A 21,345-nucleotide genomic window follows, 5' to 3' on the forward strand; every position below is an offset into this window, starting at 1 on the left:
TCTTCTTCAAAAATATCCTAATTTCCTGATGACATTAACTGTAATGACTACCTGCTTTATTGATAAGGCTGAAGACTTAAAAAAGGTATTTTCAATATTAGGTTCTTCCCCACTGTTATTTGTTCATTACATACCACAACATAGAACCAGTGTCTTCTTAGCTGTTGTATAGTATCACACAATTGATACCATATATGCTTATTTTGGAAATTGAAGTATTTAAATTTTTTTGTGTATGTATCTGTTACACCGATGTTTGTAACACCAGCATGTTCAGTGGAGGAGGAAGGGGGGTAAAGGCAGTGGAGGACTCCTATATATTTATAAGCATAGTCTAATTATATGTGATCCAACAGTATTGTTCCAAATCGCTCTGCAAATTCAGCTTCATATTCTTGAAATAGGTCTAAAAATTGCAAATTCTGGTAATTATTTACAGCATGTTTCTTTTGGGTCTGTGACTCCAATGTAACTAGATGCATCAAGACAACTAGTATTTTCTTAGAGGGAGCAGTAGTGACAGACTTTGTACTAACCTCATGAGAGTGATACTTTAATATAAGTTATAGATAAATAAAGCCAAAAGAATAATACTGAGTGCACCTGAACACCTATTATGTTATCTGTTCTTTACTTTTCTTATGTTTTGATTTGGTGCATGATTATTTTAGGGCATTGTATTTTTTTATTTCTCGTTTTTTTATAGACCAAAAAATAATATGAATTAAATAAAATATGCAATGTGTGTATACAGCACTTATGTAAACTAAATAAAGCCCTCTTTTTGTTCTTCTTCCCCAGCTTCTTGCACAGCGGTGGCCATTTGATCAGTCTACAGTTGGAGCAGTTTTTTGCAAGCTCTTTCCATTCATTCAGAAGGCTTCTGTTGGAATCACAGTGCTCAACCTGTGTGCTCTGAGTGTAGACAGGTATGCCTAATATATTACTTTTCATATTGACCACCATCTCTTTTAAAGAGTTCTTATCCACTGTATTCTACCACCGGACCAGGTAATTGAATAAAGCCTAACTTCAGGCTAATTTTTCATTGTCTCTTAGATGTTAGAATACAAATCAGCTCAGACCAGTATACTCACATTAAAACCTTTTTATTCACATAATGTCCTTATTCTTGGGGGTTAAATAGGGTCCTGAGTCCCTCAACTTTTAAGACTGTGGAAAGAAATCTATTGTCATATAACGGTAGTGCCGCTTTCTGTATTATCCAGGTCTGACACTTGGATAAGGCCATAATTGCCTAAAATATGTAACATATGTTATATGTGATATCAGGGAGCTCCAGATCTTTCCTGATCCCTATTTAATTTGTATGGCTTACTGGTTGCTTATTGTTAGAAATAGGAGAATGACCAAAAGATTAGTATTAAAAAAGGATTAGGAGTAAAAAAAGATATTTTCCTTCTTTTAATTGTAGATATTTTTAAATGATCCAAGCTATAAATTCAGCAACAGTTTGTGGATCAGCTATGAATATCTCCAGATGCGTGTAAAGTTGATGCTTGCCTATCAGTGGTCTATCAGCCCTTTATTTACTGACTTTGTTTCCTACTCCAGTTAGCTACACGTGGCAAAATCTGTTGGCCGATAGCTTCAAAGCAGAGCCTCCCCCCTTGCACAGTATTGGCAGAATATTAAGAAGGCTCTCTTACCACTGTTTATTGGCATTCATAGAACACTGAGTGATTTCCCCTACAAATCCATGTCAGATGTCTGTTTATTCCAGATGCATCAAGATAACAACAACTCCTAACTTAACCATCATGTGTCTCTCTTTTTTTTCTTCTTCTAAAGAGGATTCATGATTCGTTTTTACAGGGGTTCAGAAGAACAAGTTTTAACCAGAACATTTCCGACCATCTGTTAACACTCACACGACAACTTCCAACATGACATGTCGAGAGCGGATAAACACAAGTAGAGATGATTTGGCAGGGAGATGTGCATAATGGCACGGAGCTGGATTAAGTGGTGCCAAACCATCCCAGCATTTATTTAAATTGTAATTAGATTACATCTATGATGATCAGCTTTTGCGTATAATATATTCATAGCTAAAAAAACTCTTAACATATTTTACCTAAATGACAATAATATATCAGTATCACGGATGTTTCTTTCTATGGGAACTAGGATAATTCTTGGAGCAGTTCCATGATAAACCAAATATGTAAAATAAATGAGCAGATTTTAGGAATGTAACTGCTTAATTTAATTTTCGAGATATTTTAGCACAGTCAGTGTTTTCATTTTAAGAGAATATAAAGCTGTGTTCTGAAACTTTACCCTGAGGAAGATTTTAGAGTGATTTTGCAGGTTATATCCTAAAAGACATAGTTAAACTTAGTCCCAAATCAACTAGTAAGCAGATATGGTTAAACAACAACATTCCACAAACATGTTCGGCCCCAGCGTTTAACCTTTAAAGCTTTAAAAGCCCACATTTGAAATTCAGGCGTTTTAAAGTTTGCCTTTAAACTGCTGGAAATGTCTGTTCCACTTTTTATCGCATTTCTACTGTATTTTTACAGCGATTATGTTTTCAAGCATTTATAAACGTGGGAAAAATCAGGAAAATGCCCCCATTGAAATGAATTGATGCATTTACCGCATTTTAATTTTTAAAACGCTGCAAGAAGCGTGTAGATTAGCCCATTAAAATGCATGCGAGTTTCAAACATGGACTTTTAAAGCCTCAGGTTTTTAAACCCTGGGGAAACAGTCCGTGTAGACCCAGCCTTATATAGAAAATAAAAATATAAAAAGATCAACAGAATACAAATGAATCTCATCCAATAGGTAAATCGACTTTTAGCACAGTCTTTTAGACTGTTAAAAAATCAAGTTTTTGGGTTCAAAACAATGAAAATACATTGGGACCACTGTGGTATCTTAAAGCTTCAATTTCCACAGTTGGGTTGATTCAAACCACAAAGCCCATTTTAAAGCTTTTAATATGTGTTATAACACACTACATTTGTGCCTTGTTTTAACATTACTACTATACTCAATAAAGACGTTTCACTACCCATCTAATTGGGAACTAATTAAGCCATATGGGGTGCCTAAGCATCATTATCATCACAAAACAAGTCCAATTGAATGTTGCTATATTCTTATAACTATACTTTGCTTTATATTGATATTTGCTCCTTCTCTTTTAAATACTATCTCTCTCTCTCTTTGTATGTGTAAATATATATATATATATATATATATATATATATATAAAAACAATTGGGGGTAACTTAAGGGTACATAAATATGCACAATAACAAATATGATACATTCATTCATATTTGGTTTGTTTGTCTGAACCATTTGTTGTACATAAATGGATACATATTTTAAAAGTGATCCCTTGGTAATTACAGCAATTACATTTATTGAATTAAAAACAGGAAACGTAACATGCACGTGAAACTATATAACGTGAATACTTTTATACAACTTTGTAGCCTCAAATTTCTGTTTACACAGACTGTAGTAAACATGATTCACACTGAAGGTATTCATTTAAAATATACCACAATCTTAGGGCATTGGAATTACCTTTCATGCCACATAATGCTCTTGCCCTGCTTTTTCTTTTACGTAAATACAGTAAGTTTTACCATCTGACGCATTTGCTTAGAATTTCTCTAGTGAGGATCATTAATGAATCCGGTAACCACAGTTTTTCAGTAATTAAGTCCAGACAGCAGGAGACATGAATCAAACAACACTTCTATGATCTTTCTGTGCTTACATTGCAACACAGACAACATCTGCCTAGAGAATGTGTATTACTGCTCTTATAATACATCCAGCCAGATGTGGACCAGCACCAGACAGAACATCCTACACAGCTACCAGTGACCTCACTTCTCAGAATAACCAGAGAAGAAATTTACCATCAAAGCTATTGGTAGAATGTTCAGTAATTCAAAGCAGCAGGTACACAACTAAAATCTGTAACTCCCAAAGGAAATTAAAGATAAATAAACCATTCTTCCATATGATCTCTCAATATCATGATATTCTTCTCATATACGATCTACAATAAAAATGGCTTGGTTCCTATGAACAAAAGCCTCAGAGTCCTTTTAAGTTTTGCCTTAATATGTGAGTTTACTATTGAAAAGTAAAAACAGATATATAGAAAGCGTACATAAGTATGGGGTTTTTACCATGAATCAGGTTGGATTTTCGTAAATGGAGCACAAAGACATACAGTAGTTATTTCACTAAGCCCTGGCCTATCCATCAGGATCATATCTGTCTGTAACAATATACTTTATGTACCCCAGTCTTTTACATAGTGGGACATTTAAAGGGTATGTAAACCTAACAACAAACTTCTCTTATTTGCTTCCTTTTGGTTTATTTGATATACCTCTGAAAGTTTTTTGCCATATCTGTTCAATAAGCACAAAAAATATCCATTGATCCCATCAGAAATGTTAACTGCTGTTATCAATTACAGTGTTTCCAACTATCTGTGAGGACCAAAGAATCCCTTCTTTGTGTTTTAGGGGAAAGAAAATAGGAGGTTTATGTAGTTTTAAACATTAGCGCAGCCTAGGTTTACAAAGCTGTTTTTTTATAGATACAGCACATTAAGGGGTCTATTTATAAAGCAGTGAATATGGCATTTACTGAAACTTTCCCTGGGTGGTAATCAATTACTGCTATTGAAACATATAGACCTAAAAGATTCCCTACCAGGGAATGTTTCAGTGAATGTTAGATTCACCACTTTATAAATAGACCTCTAAGTGTTACATCAGTTGGATTCCCATGTAAAATTAAGAACTGGGAAACTACAGTTTAAAACATTTTTTGGTTTGGGTACTGTTTAAGGTAAGCCTGTCACAGTCTATTGCGACTTATATTTAGCATATAATAAAGAACACAAAGGCAGGGGTTATTTTTAGTGCCCATTCACACCATTGCTATGTCGTTGGTGCCATTATTTCAAATAGCTCCCAATGTGCAGTGCCCTTATGCCACAGCACATAAGAAGCATTACTATGCCTGTCAAACACTACAACACAAGGGTTTAAATAAGCTCTTACTGAAACCTGCATGACCTATGTTTAGATATAAAAGCAGCTGAAGTTGTCGGCAACTATTCATCAGGATTACTTAGGTGTCAGGATGTACAGGACAGCCTCATTTTTATAAGGAAAGTTAAGGAAACCTTAAAATTGAACATAATGTTGGATGTCTTTTGATCTGAATAATTAATGTGCAGTTTTTACCTTAGGTATTTTTTTTTACCATGTTCTTAAAGTGTGTGGCAGGTACAAAGTTAATATTACTGTAATTTAAGGTCAGTTATATAAGAGCCCTTGTTAGGATCCAAATGATAAGATATTTTGACATTTTACATCTTGCTGCCAGGAAAGAACCAGGCATGTATGACTTCCAGGCAAAAACCTTAGTTGTGTCACTTTTAGCAGGATAGTACTTGATTTATTACAGATATCTTTATATATGAATGTGTATGACACAGAGGATCTGATTTATCAAAGCTCAGCAAGACTGGAGAAGATAGACTATCATGGGAGAAACTGGGTAATCCAGCAAACCTGGAATCGATTTCTTAAAAGTTATTTGCTGTTAGTTTGCAAAAATTTGCAGTCCTGGGTCAGATCCATTCCAGGTTTGCTGAATTACCCAGCTTTTCTTATGATAGTCTATTTTTTCCAGTCTTGGGATCCTTAATAAATCAGACCTAGAGTATCAAGGAGAACATGAAACAACCTTTTTTAATGTTGAAAAGTAGAAAATGTGCACTTTTATGATTTTTTGGCCCTCAATCACTTTTTTCATGGTTGCAGAAATTAGAAATCAAAATATTCTAGTATCATACTACTATTTTGAGGGCCCCTAATATAATATCACAATGCAAATTCAGGAATGAGGGCACAATGCATAATGGTCATATTAGTCGGATACTGCAAGTTAGAAAATATGTCAGCAACATGCTTTCAACATTACAGGTGTTCATTTCATGTGTTTTGTCTAGATTCACCTACGCAGGTCTCGTCATGAACATTAGAAATAACATTGTCTGAGTGATGTGATGATCTTGTCAGACATATGTATGCAATATAATATTGTCTTTCAGTTTCAATATTTTCACAAAATGAAGGTATTATTTCACCATGACATCCTGTATTTTATGTCATTTCTTCTGCACTTCCTGCTATATACATGATTATTCTGTACATATATAATATTTAGCTAGTGAAGTTCATTTTTGTAGAGTCTATTTCATTTCCACTCACACTTTTTAGAAGCGGAGAAGAACCATCTGCAGTTGTACACAAAAACACCAAAATAATTGCATCAGCTCTGTTTGACCTGTGTTTGGTTCAGTGATTGTTTCTGTAAATTACGAGCAGCATTTGAAAATTGTGGTGTGCATGAGAATTGTCCTCAGATGCAGAATGGTTAATCAAAATCAGACAACTTAATGTGATTGGGAGTCTCAATGAGCAACACTGAGAATTTAGTGGCAGGCGGGCCAAATGGTCAAGTTTTTAAATCATTACCGCTATTGTCTGTACAAACAGTTTAACACACAGGGCAGATTCTTCTGAGTTGTGGTTGATGAATCACATTTATGTGGATGTCTCTCTGTATTCCAGGTATAGAGCAGTTGCATCCTGGAGCCGAGTTCAAGGCAATGGAATACCACTTATTACAGCAATCGAAATAATCTCCATCTGGGTTCTGTCATTTGTGCTGGCAATCCCTGAGGCCATTGGATTTGTCATGGTGCCCTTTGAATACCGGGGTGAAAAATTACGGACTTGCATGTTTAACGCTACAACTCCTTTCATGGAGGTATGTATGATAAATTCTTGTTTTAGGTGCAATCCTCTGCGTGCATTTTTATAATGTTTGTAACATGTAAAAATTAATAAGAACCTGCATACAATACATGGCCATATTGTAGGTCTTCTACATATATGGAACAGAGATAAATTCTTATTAGTCGCTAAACCCCCCTTCCTTATCATTTTCTGATTTGTTCTTTAACAAATTTGGGTGGGCAACAATTAATATGTCTGTATACAGAGGACAGCTTTTTCATATGTAAATGTAATAATGTTCCATATTACCTATAAATGGAGCTATAGTTGTCACCCATGCTGGACTTTTTTGTTTTCTTCTTTTTCTAACAGTAATAAACAGTAATAAAACAGTGTTAGATCTGCATGATCTACATATAACTGTTAGTTTATGCCTCTCTTTCTTCCATGTCTGGCCAGCTCCTATTATATTAGCCTAAATGTTATACTATCAATTCACAAACTTTGTCTAAGCTAATCGTTTGAGCCCTAAAATATGTGCATTAGTCTAAAATCAATACATCTGTGTCTGTATCTGTTGATTTCAGACACTAAACCCTGCCCCACTGTCACCCCAATATTCAATAGTTCAATACAAGAGCTTCTACAGCTGTCTTTAGCATTGGCAAGGAAAGACATAGTGCTAGTTTTGCACCCCTTACAAAGCTTGGATTCTGTGCAGCTCCATAAAAACAGAAGTTTTTGATTTGAAGAATGACATACTGTTCCCACTATTACATTGTGCTAATGCACATGTTTACACGAATGCATGCATTATCATAATGCTCGGCAATACACAAAACATGCGGTTGTGTGCTGCATTGCTATTCATCCTAAATGGATAAACACAGCTTAAAGGGTGCAACACTGAGCTGTATTGCTGTTCAGCAGCCCATTCAGATCAATGACACATTGGGCCTTATTTATTAAAGCTCCCCAAGGCTGGAGAGGATACACTTTCGTCAGTGAAGCTGGGTGATCCAGCAATCCTGGAATGGATCTTGTCTAGGAATTAAAACATTTGCTATAAATTACCAAATGACTTTGGAGAAATCCATTCCAGGTTTGCTGGATCACCCAGCTTCACTGATGAAAGTGTATCCTCCACAGCCATGGAGAGCCTTAATAAATCAGGCCCACTGAGTGTAGCCATAGTGGGAATACTCCTTCCAGCAACCCTAGTAATTAGCAAGGGAGAATTGCAGGTCTCCTTTTTGCATTGCTTTACTGATTAAGCCCACATGTTTTGCCTAAATCCCCTAGTATATATATGCTGTGGACATGGAATAAGCATACACACTAAAAATGTTAGAATTAAAGATTCGTAATAAGAAGTGGACAAAATTGCCAATAATATTGGAAATGTAAAATAGTGATGAACACTGGTTTGGAAGTCATAGACACTTAATGCCTTCTATCCATATAATGGTTGCAAACTTTTATTTCTAAAGCACCTACTTGTTACATTCCACAATAGGAGGGATGACAGGCATAACAATACATGGAACATTTACATCTGTTTAGAGTCATATGCAAGTTCTCTGATAGCACAGCACTCAAATATGAAGTATATGTTTCCAGATAACAATGTTGTGTCACTGCAAGGCAACCTTCATATTTCAGTCTCATGCATTATTTATTTCTGGTACATATGCCCTTTTTATGATCAATGCATACTTTATGGAACATTGTCAATGACTGCACTGTGTCTAACTAACAGGCAATTATGAAAAATGTTTTTTGGATTTACTGACATGGGAACTTAACAAGAGAAAAATTCCCAGAGGGAAAACCTTGGCATGTAGTTTGATAATGCTGACATGCATATTATAAGTACAAATAAAAATGACACATCGGTACAGTACAGATGCATGAACTGTATTTTGTCAGAGAGACACACTTCTCTGAAAGTATCCAGTGATGTTCGACTGACACTCCTTCATCTAAAGACATACCCCAAGAACAATGCTCTTTCATCTTCAGAGCAGCAGTAAACAGGGCTGGGGCCCAAGAGGCAAAACAAAGGACACATCACACTCAGTTGATTTCAGAAGTACTAATTTGTAGTGGTTTATTGGAAGCATGAAAGTTTAAATGCTCTTTCATTGTAGTGTTTATTATTATGAAAGAGCATAAAAACAATGCTGTCAGCTTTCCTAAGAATACTTTGAAATATTACAAACCACCCTAAGATGAATTTTTACAACATTGTAACACCTATAATTAAATTGATACACAATATGTTAGATCACTGGTGTATGTGGTTCACATACCTAGGAGGACTGCTTCTCTATAGTGACAGAACAAGTAGGAAAAAAGCATTTTCCATAGATTTCCTATTCTTGGGACATCATCTAGAATGTGTTTATTGTCTGTGCTTACACACCCAGAATATACATATACACAATAGACAAACATTAAAAGAAACAGCATGAAGGATTAAAACATGCACATTTAAAGAGAGAAACATACCACATCCAAGAAGCCTACTTTAGTTATATTGATTGATTGATTGAAGAACTTACCCCCAGTGACCTGACAATCATTTACACAAAATCTGGTACACTTGTCATAGATGTCTGCTAAATATGTTGCTTGAATAAGCCCCATGAATGTCTAAAGAACAAATCCATTTAAATGTGACTGCTACTACTGCACAAGTTGCTTTTCTCCACTCCACCAAGTCAGTCTAGCCACTGACTGCCTATCATGCAAAGGATGCGCTTCAAGATTCCAAGTCTTACTTACAAAGTACTCTACAGTCTGGATCACCCTAATATAACTGTATATACACCATGTATTTAAACCTAAATCCTAAACCCAATCTCCACAATACTAACATTACTTCTGATCTTCTTTAGTCACCTCTTTTCTTTCTGATACATACAGGATAGGGAAATACGGGTAGTGGACATCTGACATTTCTCACATCCTTTGGCACCCACCCACCCTTACTTTCCTCAAATACTTTTTCAGGCAACCATATAATGTTACCTAGTTCACTTTAACCAGTTACCAACCTGCCACAATATCATGGTGTAGTATACAGTAGGGCTCATGCTTTCCGCCTTGTATATAGTTTTAAGCCCGCTACCTCTTCTTTTTTACCCCATTGCCCCCATATATATACATTGAGCTGTTCAGATGTCCACTACCCCTATTTCCTTATTATTTGTACAACTGTGTGTTTCATGGATTCTGATTGGTGAGTAACAGTTTGCTTTACTCCAGTGAGTGTTTTGTATCATCGGGGTGATAATATATACTTACACTGATTTATGCTCCTTTTTACAAAAGCATATTGAATCATGATGTCCTTGCTGATTGTAAATCATATACTTACACTGATTTATGCTCCTTTTTACAAAAGCATGTTCAATCATGATGTCCTTGCTGATTGTAATTTTTATTCTTATTTAGTCCCATTATTTAAACACAGCTGCAACGTGAATTTATTGTAAATGGGCACTATCTCTGTTAGAAATCTGCATCCTAGGCTTCTAGGACTATCGCTGCGCACAAGGAAGCTTGCTTTAAATGCACACTTCCTTTTCAGAATTGTTAACATCTGGACCTGAAGGAAAAAACAAAAGCACTTTTATTCTTTTCAATCAAGCCCTGATGTAAGATGAGAGGGCCACCCTTCTCAGTACCCATATTTAATCAGTCACAGACTCTCCACATAAACTTCATTCTTTCATTTATAGGGGCTGTATAAGCAAGCATACACGTCTCACTTGCAGTTTTTTCCTACTTTCTGTATGTAGCAACATACATTTGTTTGGAAACCGTTGCAAAGGTTTGTTATAAAAGTGGTATATGAAATGACAGGGTCAGTGATTTCCCACATAAACACGTAACAGTGATAGTGACAAGGAATGTTGAGAGTAAAAAGAACAATAGAACTTTTGTGGCCTCCCATTGGCTTTATCTCATAGTCTATCAATGCCTTCAAAGAAGCAACACTACATATATTGAAAAGGCGAAAGAGATAAGCCTCTCTGACTTAATTCGGCACAAAGTGATCTTTGACCTCCATCAATCCACGCAGTAACTGAAGAAGAAGTTGAGTACGAGGCTGCTGTACAACCAGAAGCTTTGCCATCAGATAGATCCTATTCAGTTTTAACTGTAACTTATTATTATAATAATATTTTATAATATGTATTCCTTTTCTAAGTATATGTATTCAGTCAACACATAAAAAAAAGTAATTGTTAGCAAAATTATTCTAGTCAATAAAAAAATCAGATAACTTATTACAGGCTAAAACATTTTAAAAGCCAGTCATCGATTCCATATTTCATCAATTGTTGTACAACATCCACTTTTTTAATGCTTTTGACTATGCACAACTGAATTCTATTATTAGGGAGAATTTGTATTATTGTAATATTGTATGTTAATGTGTCAGACCTTCTTGAGCTTGTACATCGGAAGCCATGAACATGTAGTCAGGGAATCTGGCGTGTGTACAGCTCACGTCGTTCATCGTCAGTGGATCCGTCCAGGCGGATCCACGGACGATGAACGACGAGCGATCCTAATGCAAGGGAAGGAGGAGAGCCCGCAGCGGTGTGCTGCTCCATCGTTCTCCCCTCTCCATAGAGCAGAATGCTGCTATATGTACAGTACTTGTTCATGCATGGTGCAGTTCTTATCGTTGGAAAGGATCATAAAAGATCCAACGTAAAGAATTGCACGTGTGTACGCAGCTTTAGACTTGTAAGTAAAGTACAATTCTTTTTGATATTTTTTTTCATTGCATTCAGTTCTAGAAATAAACACATCACTAACTTTGCCCCTATTGAAGATTCTTTATTTCCTGCAGTTAAGGCTTTGGTTGATAGCTTGCTATGAAACTGGTTGGAATATTGCCTTTTAAATGCAAACACATATATCTGAATTGTAATTGAATATAAAAAACATATAATGTAAAAACCATATCAGGGTATAATACTAAGATTCACATGAGATCTATGTGTTCTAGATCTATGTGTTTTTTTTAAACAACCAAATCATATATTATGATATATACAGCTATTCCAGCTGTATTGCATTCAGATAGAAATCTGGACCCTCCTGTGTTTTTCACAATGCATTATCTTTTGCAACCCATTAATCAATTACAATTTTGAATATTTTCAATTTAATACATTTGCTTTAGTGAGAATAATCTGACATCTGTGACCCTTATTTTGTATTTCAGTTTTACAAAGATGCAAAAGATTGGTGGCTATTTGGCTTCTATTTCTGTGTACCCCTGGCATGTACTGGGATTTTCTATACTTTAATGACATGTGAGATGCTACACCAGAGGAAGGGAAGTCTCCGCATAGCATTGAGTGAGCACCTAAAACAAGTACGTAAAAACTGGGCTTGTTGTTTTATTTGACATAATTTATGTACAGCCTATATTATTAATGTTGTCATTAATCCTAGTAGAATAAAAAACTTATTTAAAAACCTTACCTTAACAGAAAAAAATCATTTGTTTTGCATTGTAATTAGAAATTTTTTGAACAAGATAGTTTAAGAAAGTGGCATTTCAAGAGATGTATAGTTACAATGAAACAAACCATTTTATTTAACATATAAATATATCAAAACATTACAAAAAACACCTAACGAAACCAGGAGGAGTCATATTGTAACAAATTGTTTGTATCTTTTGGGATCTGGCTTTTATTCATCTTTGTCCTCTACTTGATGTTCAATTCTATGGGCTCCTAAATTATATCTTGTTTTGCATTGTACTTTTCATATTTAATATGTGTTATTTAAGAATGATCAGGATAATAAGAACAAGAATAGGGCAGCCTATACCTTTCAAAGATATCAACTTGGCTATTGAATTGTTTGGATCAGGGGTCCTCAAACTATATATTTGCCTGCCATGTGTTTTTTACTTGCTCTTCCACTGTTTTGTGGCTGGTGTTCCTGGCAAGCAAGCCCTCCTTCCTTTTACTATATAATGTACTATTTATATGAGATTTATAGCAGAGGAAGGTTTTTATGTACAATATGGAGTCAGAGTCTCATAAAAAGAATACATTATGTAAATATGTACAATGTCTGTGTAATCAATTAAGCTGTAAAACTAAAGGCTATTGTTCAAAGGAAGGAAAATAATGTGTACAAATGTCTTCACAGCGACGTGAGGTTGCAAAGACTGTGTTCTGCTTGGTTGTGATATTTGCCCTGTGTTGGTTTCCTCTGCATCTGAGCAGAATTATTAAGAAGACCGTGTACAATGAGAAGGATTCTGCACGCTGTGAGCTTCTCAGGTAAACTGGACTTTTCCAAATACTGCATCTGTTCTGCTTTAATGTAACATATTCCCAGTCTAAATATAAAGTGTTTTGTGGTGCAGTATATAGCTAAAGCACTAGAACATATAGGGGTCGATTTTAAAAGCAGCGAATCTGACGATAAAAACATTTTAGTGTAGAATGAATCACTACCATTTAAAACTTTTCACCTGAAAGATTTTCCACCAAAGAATGTTGATGAATGCAAGAGTCAATGCATTATAAATGATCCCGATGGCCTCAATTTAAAGGTTGCCAAAGCATACTCAACAACCATTGGATGAGCACATTATTTTGCAATATGCTTATGTGGTTTTCATTAAAACTCTATGTATAGGTTAAGCAATGCTCATAACAACATGACATATTGTTGTTTTACAAAAGTATTTTTTAAAATGTTATAGTTCATTCCATCATTCTCTGAAAGAGAGAGTTGAGAAAGTCAGTTCTTTAAATCACCCTAGGGTGAGATCTAATTTAAAGATTAACTGCAAGAAAACAGCTAAATACGCAAAGGAAACTCATTCCCACTTAGGGTCTGTAAATGTTTTCACCCAAGATTCAGATTCAATAAGACTAAATATGAATCATAAGTAAAAGTTGATTCACACATTTTCTAATTGAATCCAATGTAACAAAAAAGTGTACATTTCAGGTAAAAGTTTTTGTAAATCTTGGATGAACTCGGACCTTCTAAGCACCACAGGTATATATGCATAAGTCATAGCATTACAGCATTATGGTGGAATCCTATTGGATGATTTCCTTTTCAGATGTTTAAATGTATTATTCATGTCTGTGTATCCAGCTAATAAAGTCACACAGATGGGATGTGTTACAGAATAATACAGTCTGTTTCATTCTTAGTAAGATCTGATTTGTACTGCTGTGGTTTCTATCAATGTCTGTCTCCAAATGTTCAGTACTGAGACTCAGATAATTATATTATGAGGGTATACTGATAATTCAGACAGACGGAAGTTATATTGTTTTTTCTTTTCATATTTAGCTTTCTGCTGGTAATGGATTTCATCAGCATTAACTTGGCAGCATTAAACTCTTGTATTAATCCGATCGCCCTCTACTTCGTAAGCAAGAAATTTAAAAACTGTTTTCAGGTAAGAAACTGTAAAGTGTCTTTGAAATAGTCTGTCCACACTGGGGTGAATGTAGTAGTTCTCAGAAAACATTGGGGTTGATTTATTAGAAAATTAGTAATACCTTAGGCTGTTCACTCAGCAAAATCAATTATTCCCTATGGAAGGGATATTTCACCTAGGTTAGTGAATAATGCAAAATTCAGTTTGCAAAGTAAAGACGCCATCATTCAAGTATCAGTTTTTTTTTTTTTATGTTTACTGGAAATGTGCTATATGGATTTGTCAATTCACAGCTTTTTGTATTAGGAATACAAATGCCTATGATCCATAGTATTATGTTAAAAGAAACCTTCAGTTTGTAGAAAGATTTTATTTGCAGATGGAACAGCAATTTAATTGCTAGGTCCAGTAACATGAAAACCTGAAACCTTCTAAAAAAAATGCAAGGCCGGTAAAAAAGGACAGCAAAAATGTATATCATCATTATCCATGCATTATATAATTATACATGTATACAAAGTCAAAAAATAACATTTACCTATTTTTATTTCTTTTATTCTAGTCATGTCTGTGCTGTTGTTGTCAAACAAAGACCATCACAAGCACTTCCCCTATGAATGTAACCAGTATTCAGTGGAAAAATCATGACCAAAATTACTTTATTGCTGACCGGAGTATTCACAAGGACAGCCTCAACTAGCCACAATCTTCAGCACAAGACTGTAAACCACCCCATAAAAGTGGTTACTTTCCACAGAGGAACAAACTATTCTTGTGATAGAAAAAAAGAAAAACTGTCCAGACAATGCTGGGCCCACTGTTCCATTTTTTAGATTTGCTGGACCACAGTCAAATCTAAGCTGCAAGCATATGCTTCTCCATTGGCTGTAATACAGTCTTTTATGTCTAATGCTCGGCAGGGTGAGCCGTTGGACCATTGATGTTCTACAGACCTGGAATGTGCAAAGTCATTCTGACACACAACCACTGTTTGTCCGTCAGTGTTGAAGACCACCAAAGAATCTAGAGGCAGAGGTTGATCATTGAAATGCAATTAGCTTCTACTTATCACATTTCCAAATAATATTGAATGTACTGCTCGTCCTGCACAGGGTGAAAAAACAAACAGTATTTCTATGGAGTTATTATATAAAACTATAATTACTTTGTATATAACAATTTTTATTTAACATATATAAATATGTATATTTTTAATCGTAAATCATAGAGGATTGTGAGATATTGTATAAAAGCATGTGTTGCTGGCATTTTTCTGGCACAAATATTAGGCATACGATATGCATTTTTACAGCACTTCAGTATTCAAAGACTGCCCACCTAAGTGGTAATTTTCAAGCATGGGAAAGGACACAATAATGTGTGTTAAAGATAAACATGAGTTTACTTAAAGAGATCTAATGTAGAATTGAGTTTTATCACAGGTCAAATGGTATGTAAATCATAAATTAAAAAATGATTATAAAAGCTTACTAAAAAAAAGTTTTACATTTTCATTGAAAATTGCTAATTTTCTAACTCATTTAACTGCATTACAAATGCAGTGAAATGAGTAAATTATTTCATCTACATTGTATTGAGTAGGAAACACAGCCAGCCTTGTGTAAAAAAGCTGCAGAAAATTAAAGTGTAGATGCCAACCAATCATATACTGTCTACTATTTTTCCACTGGAAGTTAGATGGAAAAGCAAGCATCCCAATGGTTTATCAATGCCTCCTATTTTTATACTAATACCAAATGTATTAGCATTGAAACATAAAAAAAGATGCTATTGAATGTAATTTGCCCTGCCATTACAAGTCATAATCCTTTTTGTCTTCAAATTGACTTTTGATAACAAGTTTTAAATTGGAACTAAACTCTGTTTAAGGCAAAGTGGTTAACAGAGAGGCTTTTATGACCAGGTCAAGCAAGAAGACCTCGTCAAGGACTCCCAATCTAAAAGATGGAGAGCGGGAGGGATTCTTATGGGAAGCTTATGGGGACCCAAACATTTTTGCCATTTTAAGCAGCCCTTGGAAATTATGAAATTGGGTTGAATTCAGTGGTATATGTTATGATAATTAGTTGATCACACCAACCATTTCTCAAATAAATGGTGTTTCCAATTGTACAAGTTTTAGGGCTAATCTTCCTTTTGGGAGGTAGGACTAGTCTTGCTCCCTACACAGGTCAGATGACTATCACCCGAGAATAACAGAATAGAATTCCTGTTCGTCTTTTCCGAGAATTTGACATATGTACCGTGGTCGCAAAACATTCTTCACGACGTGACCAGTGGGAAAGACCTATGCAAGTCAAGGGAGGAAAGCACAGCGGGGTGCCACTTGCTTGTCCCCTCCCCCTCCGTAGAACAGAACAGGCGCTGTGTGTACAGTGCTTGTTAATTAATCTGTCACTTTACATCACTATAAAGCAGGGGTGTCAAACTCAAATGCACAGAGGGACAAAATTAAAAATTTAGGCCAACCTTGAAATTTATTTAAAAAACTGAGAAAGTTTTTCCTTCTCATTTGATATAAAACCTTTTCAAATGGAAACAAAGAGGTTTTGCACATTCAGTCTGGAACAAGCCTATAATAGAGAAAGAGGCATAAGAATTTATTTTAATTTTATTTAAGAAAAAATCTTATGCCTTTTCCTCTATTTGTAGCCTTTGGTAACCTTTTTGCACAGGCTAACAATAGTAACAACAATTTTCTTCTATGAAAATCCAAATATTCATGTCCATGCCTTGGAGTGGAATGCTGAAAATGCCAGGTCCGGCCAATGTGGGGCCCACTGCTGGAACTCCCTCTTCACTGAAATAGCGCTGCTACTAACATTCCCGGCTTTACTTGCGTCTATAAAACAGTCCAATGCGGGGCCATGCATAGCAGAAAGCTCGCTGGTCTATAGATGCGAGGGGTGCCGGGAATTGTAGTAGCGACGTTTTTCTCAATGCAGCGGCAGGCCAGCTGCAGTTCATATTTAGGATTCCTTTGGGGGCAAAAAAAAAGGACATTGGGGGCCAGATATGGCCCTTGGGCCAGCGTTTGACACCCCTGCTATAAAGCATCATTTGTATGCAGCCTTACAAAGATAAATAATGGTACTAGAGAGTATTCTCATGCACTATTTTGCTCATTGATATGAAACACTATAATCGAATTAAAACAGTTCACTTGTACCTCTGAGCATAGGGAAGCAATTAACCTCACCACAATTCCATGAGTGCTTTGGAAGATTACTTTCTAATGCCACCTTACACCAGGTACAGATGTACTTTTAGGAGTCTTTCTTTAAAGCCTTGGATCTGACATTTAGCAAACATTCTCTGTGGGTGAATCCTTCTGGTGAATGTATTTTATTTACAGTGACTAATTCATCACCACAGAATGTTTAGTGAAAGCCACATTCACTGCTATATAAACAGACACTTTATAATAAAATAGGAATTCCGTTTATTTCAGTAACACTGGAATGTCAATAATATACTGAATTGTTCACTAGCTGTGCCATGCACCAAGGCAACTGATATGTTTTAGGCATCATTCTGTACAAGTTTTGCCATCTAAGTTTACATTTTGTTCAGTTAACAGACCCTGACGCCAACCTTAACTAGGAGCAGACCCTTTATTTGTCATAGATACAATACTGTTTGTAGCTGGTAAAAGATCTCTCATGTGTTTTCCATTAAATCCTGTATGCATTTACAGCTATATGCACAAAATGCTTAGGGGGTTGAAATTGCGCAGCTGCCTAATCAAGCAAGAGGGGTTTTCCAATGAAGAAATGCTGCTTCAAAGCGAAAATCAGCACATAATTTTTATAGTGTTAGTAATTAGTTAGTCAGCCCATAGTGTTCATACAATTTATGTAAACATAGTCCACATTGATTTATGGATGTTTACACTGTGGGTACAATTGCACATTACAAGGTACATATTCCTGATGAAATTATAACACTGTACCAAACACAGTATTGATGTAAGCTGTTTTTAATATCTTGCAATTATTTTACTAAAAGTTTGGGCAGATATTGGCATGGTAACAAAGTATTCTGAAATTATACAAATGTTGTGAACTTACACTATTTAGGGTCATATGTGTTTAGAGTTAGGAAAAGACCTCACTAGAATTTAATAACTTCACTTTAGTTTTATTAAATCATATTTTATTCCTTTTTCCTGCAACATTAATTTTTATCGTAAACATGCAATGGATAGTGTTATTTGCATATGTTTTGCATAAACAACTACCCACATTATTTTTAACATATTATTTACAGAGCCATGTCTACTGTCAAAAAAAGTATATTATTAATGGCATGTTGGTTTTAAGTACTAAGAACTGGTAATTAGTAAACTGGTAAATTGGTTGTACATTGCAGTGTGATTCAAATTTAATCAATGCACCATAACACAATGCACCATCAACTGTGCATTACAATATATTGGTCTTAACAATCATCTTTCTTTACTTAAACCATAAAACTGAACCAAAATAAAAATTAAACATTTATATAAAAGCTTAACCTCACTCTGACCTAATTTTTAAAATGAAATTGACCATAACCGTGAACCCTTAACTTGTTCCAACTCATTAGATCCTTCATTTGATGAGTGTTGAAATATCAATGCTAAAGAAGCCAGTTCTGTGCCGAAAATAGTGTCAAACCTCCCCTGCCAACTGCTTTAATAATACTTTCAGAACCTAATGAAAATAAAACCTAAAGAAAAACCTAATGAAAACAGCTGCAAACAGTACTCTCCTGATATCGTAAATGCTGCAGTTATCATTATCATTACATTAAAATTAAAAATCACAATTCATCAAGCAGTTATACAAAAGATTTTTTCACATATTCAACATATATTCAAACCATTGCTGTAGCATGCTGTAAACATCATACAATGAATAATCAATTTAGGATGGCCACTGATGGCACTACATAAAAACAATACTTAGGATATAACAATGTAGTACAACAATTGACCTCCTTTAAAGGTGAAATGTTGTCATCAGTGGAACCTTTTATTACACAATGTGCCTGATTTATTAAAGCTCTCCAAGACTGGAGAGAATACACTATCATGGGTGATCCAAAACCTGGAATGGATCTGGTTCATGACTGAAAACATTTGCCAACTAATAGGAAATGATTTTAAGAAATATATTACCCATTGTTCTAGATTATCCAAGTTCTCCCATGATAGTCTATCTTCTCCAGACGTGGAGAGCTTTAATAAATTAGGCACACTTTGTAGAAAACTTTCAAACAAGAAGGCATCAATGTCTTCTTCTTGTCTTTATTTTGCTGCAGTTAATTCTGATGCAATTTTTATTTCACAATCTGAAAATGTGTTTATAATTAGTTACATTTATATGCACTTATTTTGGAAATAAAATATTTTTTCATAACAAGAGGCATAAAGTCTCTGAACAAAACTGAACAATATCATAAATTTAGAAATACATTTTGAGCTTCCGGTTTATGCCAAGCTCTGTAAAATTTTACTAGTCCCTTTATCATGTGTAAATCTGGTAAAGTTTTGTAATGTGGTCTTGTGGTAGTTCATGATTATGTAATAAATGTACATAGCAGTTTTTTTTAGTGTTTAATGTTAAATATAACCTTTGGACAATGCTGTGTAATTATACTCAGGTGCAGCTATGTGTAGGAATCCAATCTATTTATTAGAGTCATTTTCTGTATGTATGTATGTATATATATATATATATATATATTTCTATATATATATATCAAAATATGGGCTTCAGACTGAGCATTGCATGTGGGGTTTTATTTAATATAGAACGATGACTAAACAGCATTAATGTAATTCTCTGGACAACATCATTTGGAAAGTGCTAGAGGGGTTTGTAACTGGTTACCTCTATTGTGTGGAGATTCAGAGTTTCTTTATTCATTCACCTGAAAAAGTAGACTTTCAACTGCCAAAATAGAGCTGCCACTATACTCCAGCCCCCAATCCTAGCACTGCAGGTAATATGGCCACCAGTGCTGGCATGTGTCTCTGCCCCGCTACACTTGCCTATTCACAAAGTACATAGCCCTGTCACTGGGTGCAAATGGTGAACAGGCAAATGTATCCAACATACCAGCTTTGTTGTGTATCATACCTAGGCTGGTGTTGGGGATTTGGAACTACAACAGGAGCTGTATTTTCCATTTCCATTTTACCCCAATTTTTAAGATTTATGGGAGTAAATGCTGAAGTAAAACAAACGTAATCGGCTACTAACCCCTCTAAAGCTGTTAAAACAATGGTGTCCAAAGTTCATGTTCAACCCCAACGGCAGATACTTGGTCATAGATTTAAATTATGGCGTTTGGAAAACTAGAAAGGGTTTCTGAGAGGTTTTCTCTCAAGGGTTTTGCCTCTTGTAGGCTCCTGATCACCAAATTCTATTATGTAACCAGACCTATATATACGTATATATCTCATTAAACCATGGCCAGGGTTACCTAAATCTGTTTGCTTTTTAGTATTGGAGCTACATGTCATTAAAACTTTTTTATACTCTAATACCACACATAACTTAATCAGTTGATTTTATCCTTTGAAGAACATTTTCCTCTCTTAAAGGGAATTATTTAAAAAAAGAGATTTTAGGGTAAAGTAAGCGTACACATTTTTTTTAACATGTCCAGTTTGATAAATTACTGTGTATGTTTCCATTAACCTGTGGTCTTTGAGAGAGTATTTTACTCCAATAAAATATTAGAATATAGCCTGTGGCATGTTATTTATAATCTGTTTGTTTTTTACTAATGTGGTTGTTTTTAAAACAGGATCCCAGGGTCTGTTTTAAATTAAAATGTTTGGTCTACTAAGCAATGCATTGAATGCATTTCATTCATGTCCAGTAATGTTAACATTCATGAGCCCTTTTTTTTAAATAAATGGTAGTGTGCAAGGGACACTAATTAATCACTGTCAATTCATATTCATCATCTAAAAATCTGATTGGATGCCCCAAGTTATAGCACATTAGTACTTTTTAAATAACCTATTACAAAAGAACTTGTCTGGGAAAGAATTCA

General features: G+C 35.0%; 1 protein-coding gene across 1 annotated transcript in view; it reads left to right on the top strand.

The window, feature by feature from the left end:
* EDNRA (endothelin receptor type A) overlaps positions 1–21,032 on the top strand; it is a 40,425-nt gene extending 19,393 nt beyond the window's left edge. Inside the window, exons 3-8 of the mRNA XM_072405890.1 lie at positions 802–929; positions 6,657–6,855; positions 12,073–12,225; positions 13,017–13,150; positions 14,184–14,292; positions 14,837–21,032. Of these exons, the coding sequence (XP_072261991.1) occupies positions 802–929; positions 6,657–6,855; positions 12,073–12,225; positions 13,017–13,150; positions 14,184–14,292; positions 14,837–14,974 (861 nt within the window). The 3' untranslated portion in view covers positions 14,975–21,032. The remainder of the gene's footprint in view (positions 1–801; positions 930–6,656; positions 6,856–12,072; positions 12,226–13,016; positions 13,151–14,183; positions 14,293–14,836) is intronic.
* Positions 21,033–21,345: the final 313 nt, after the last annotated feature.

The sequence above is a fragment of the Pyxicephalus adspersus genome, chromosome 3 (genome assembly GCF_032062135.1).
Source record: "Pyxicephalus adspersus chromosome 3, UCB_Pads_2.0, whole genome shotgun sequence".
Classification (NCBI taxonomy): Eukaryota; Metazoa; Chordata; class Amphibia; order Anura; family Pyxicephalidae; genus Pyxicephalus; species Pyxicephalus adspersus.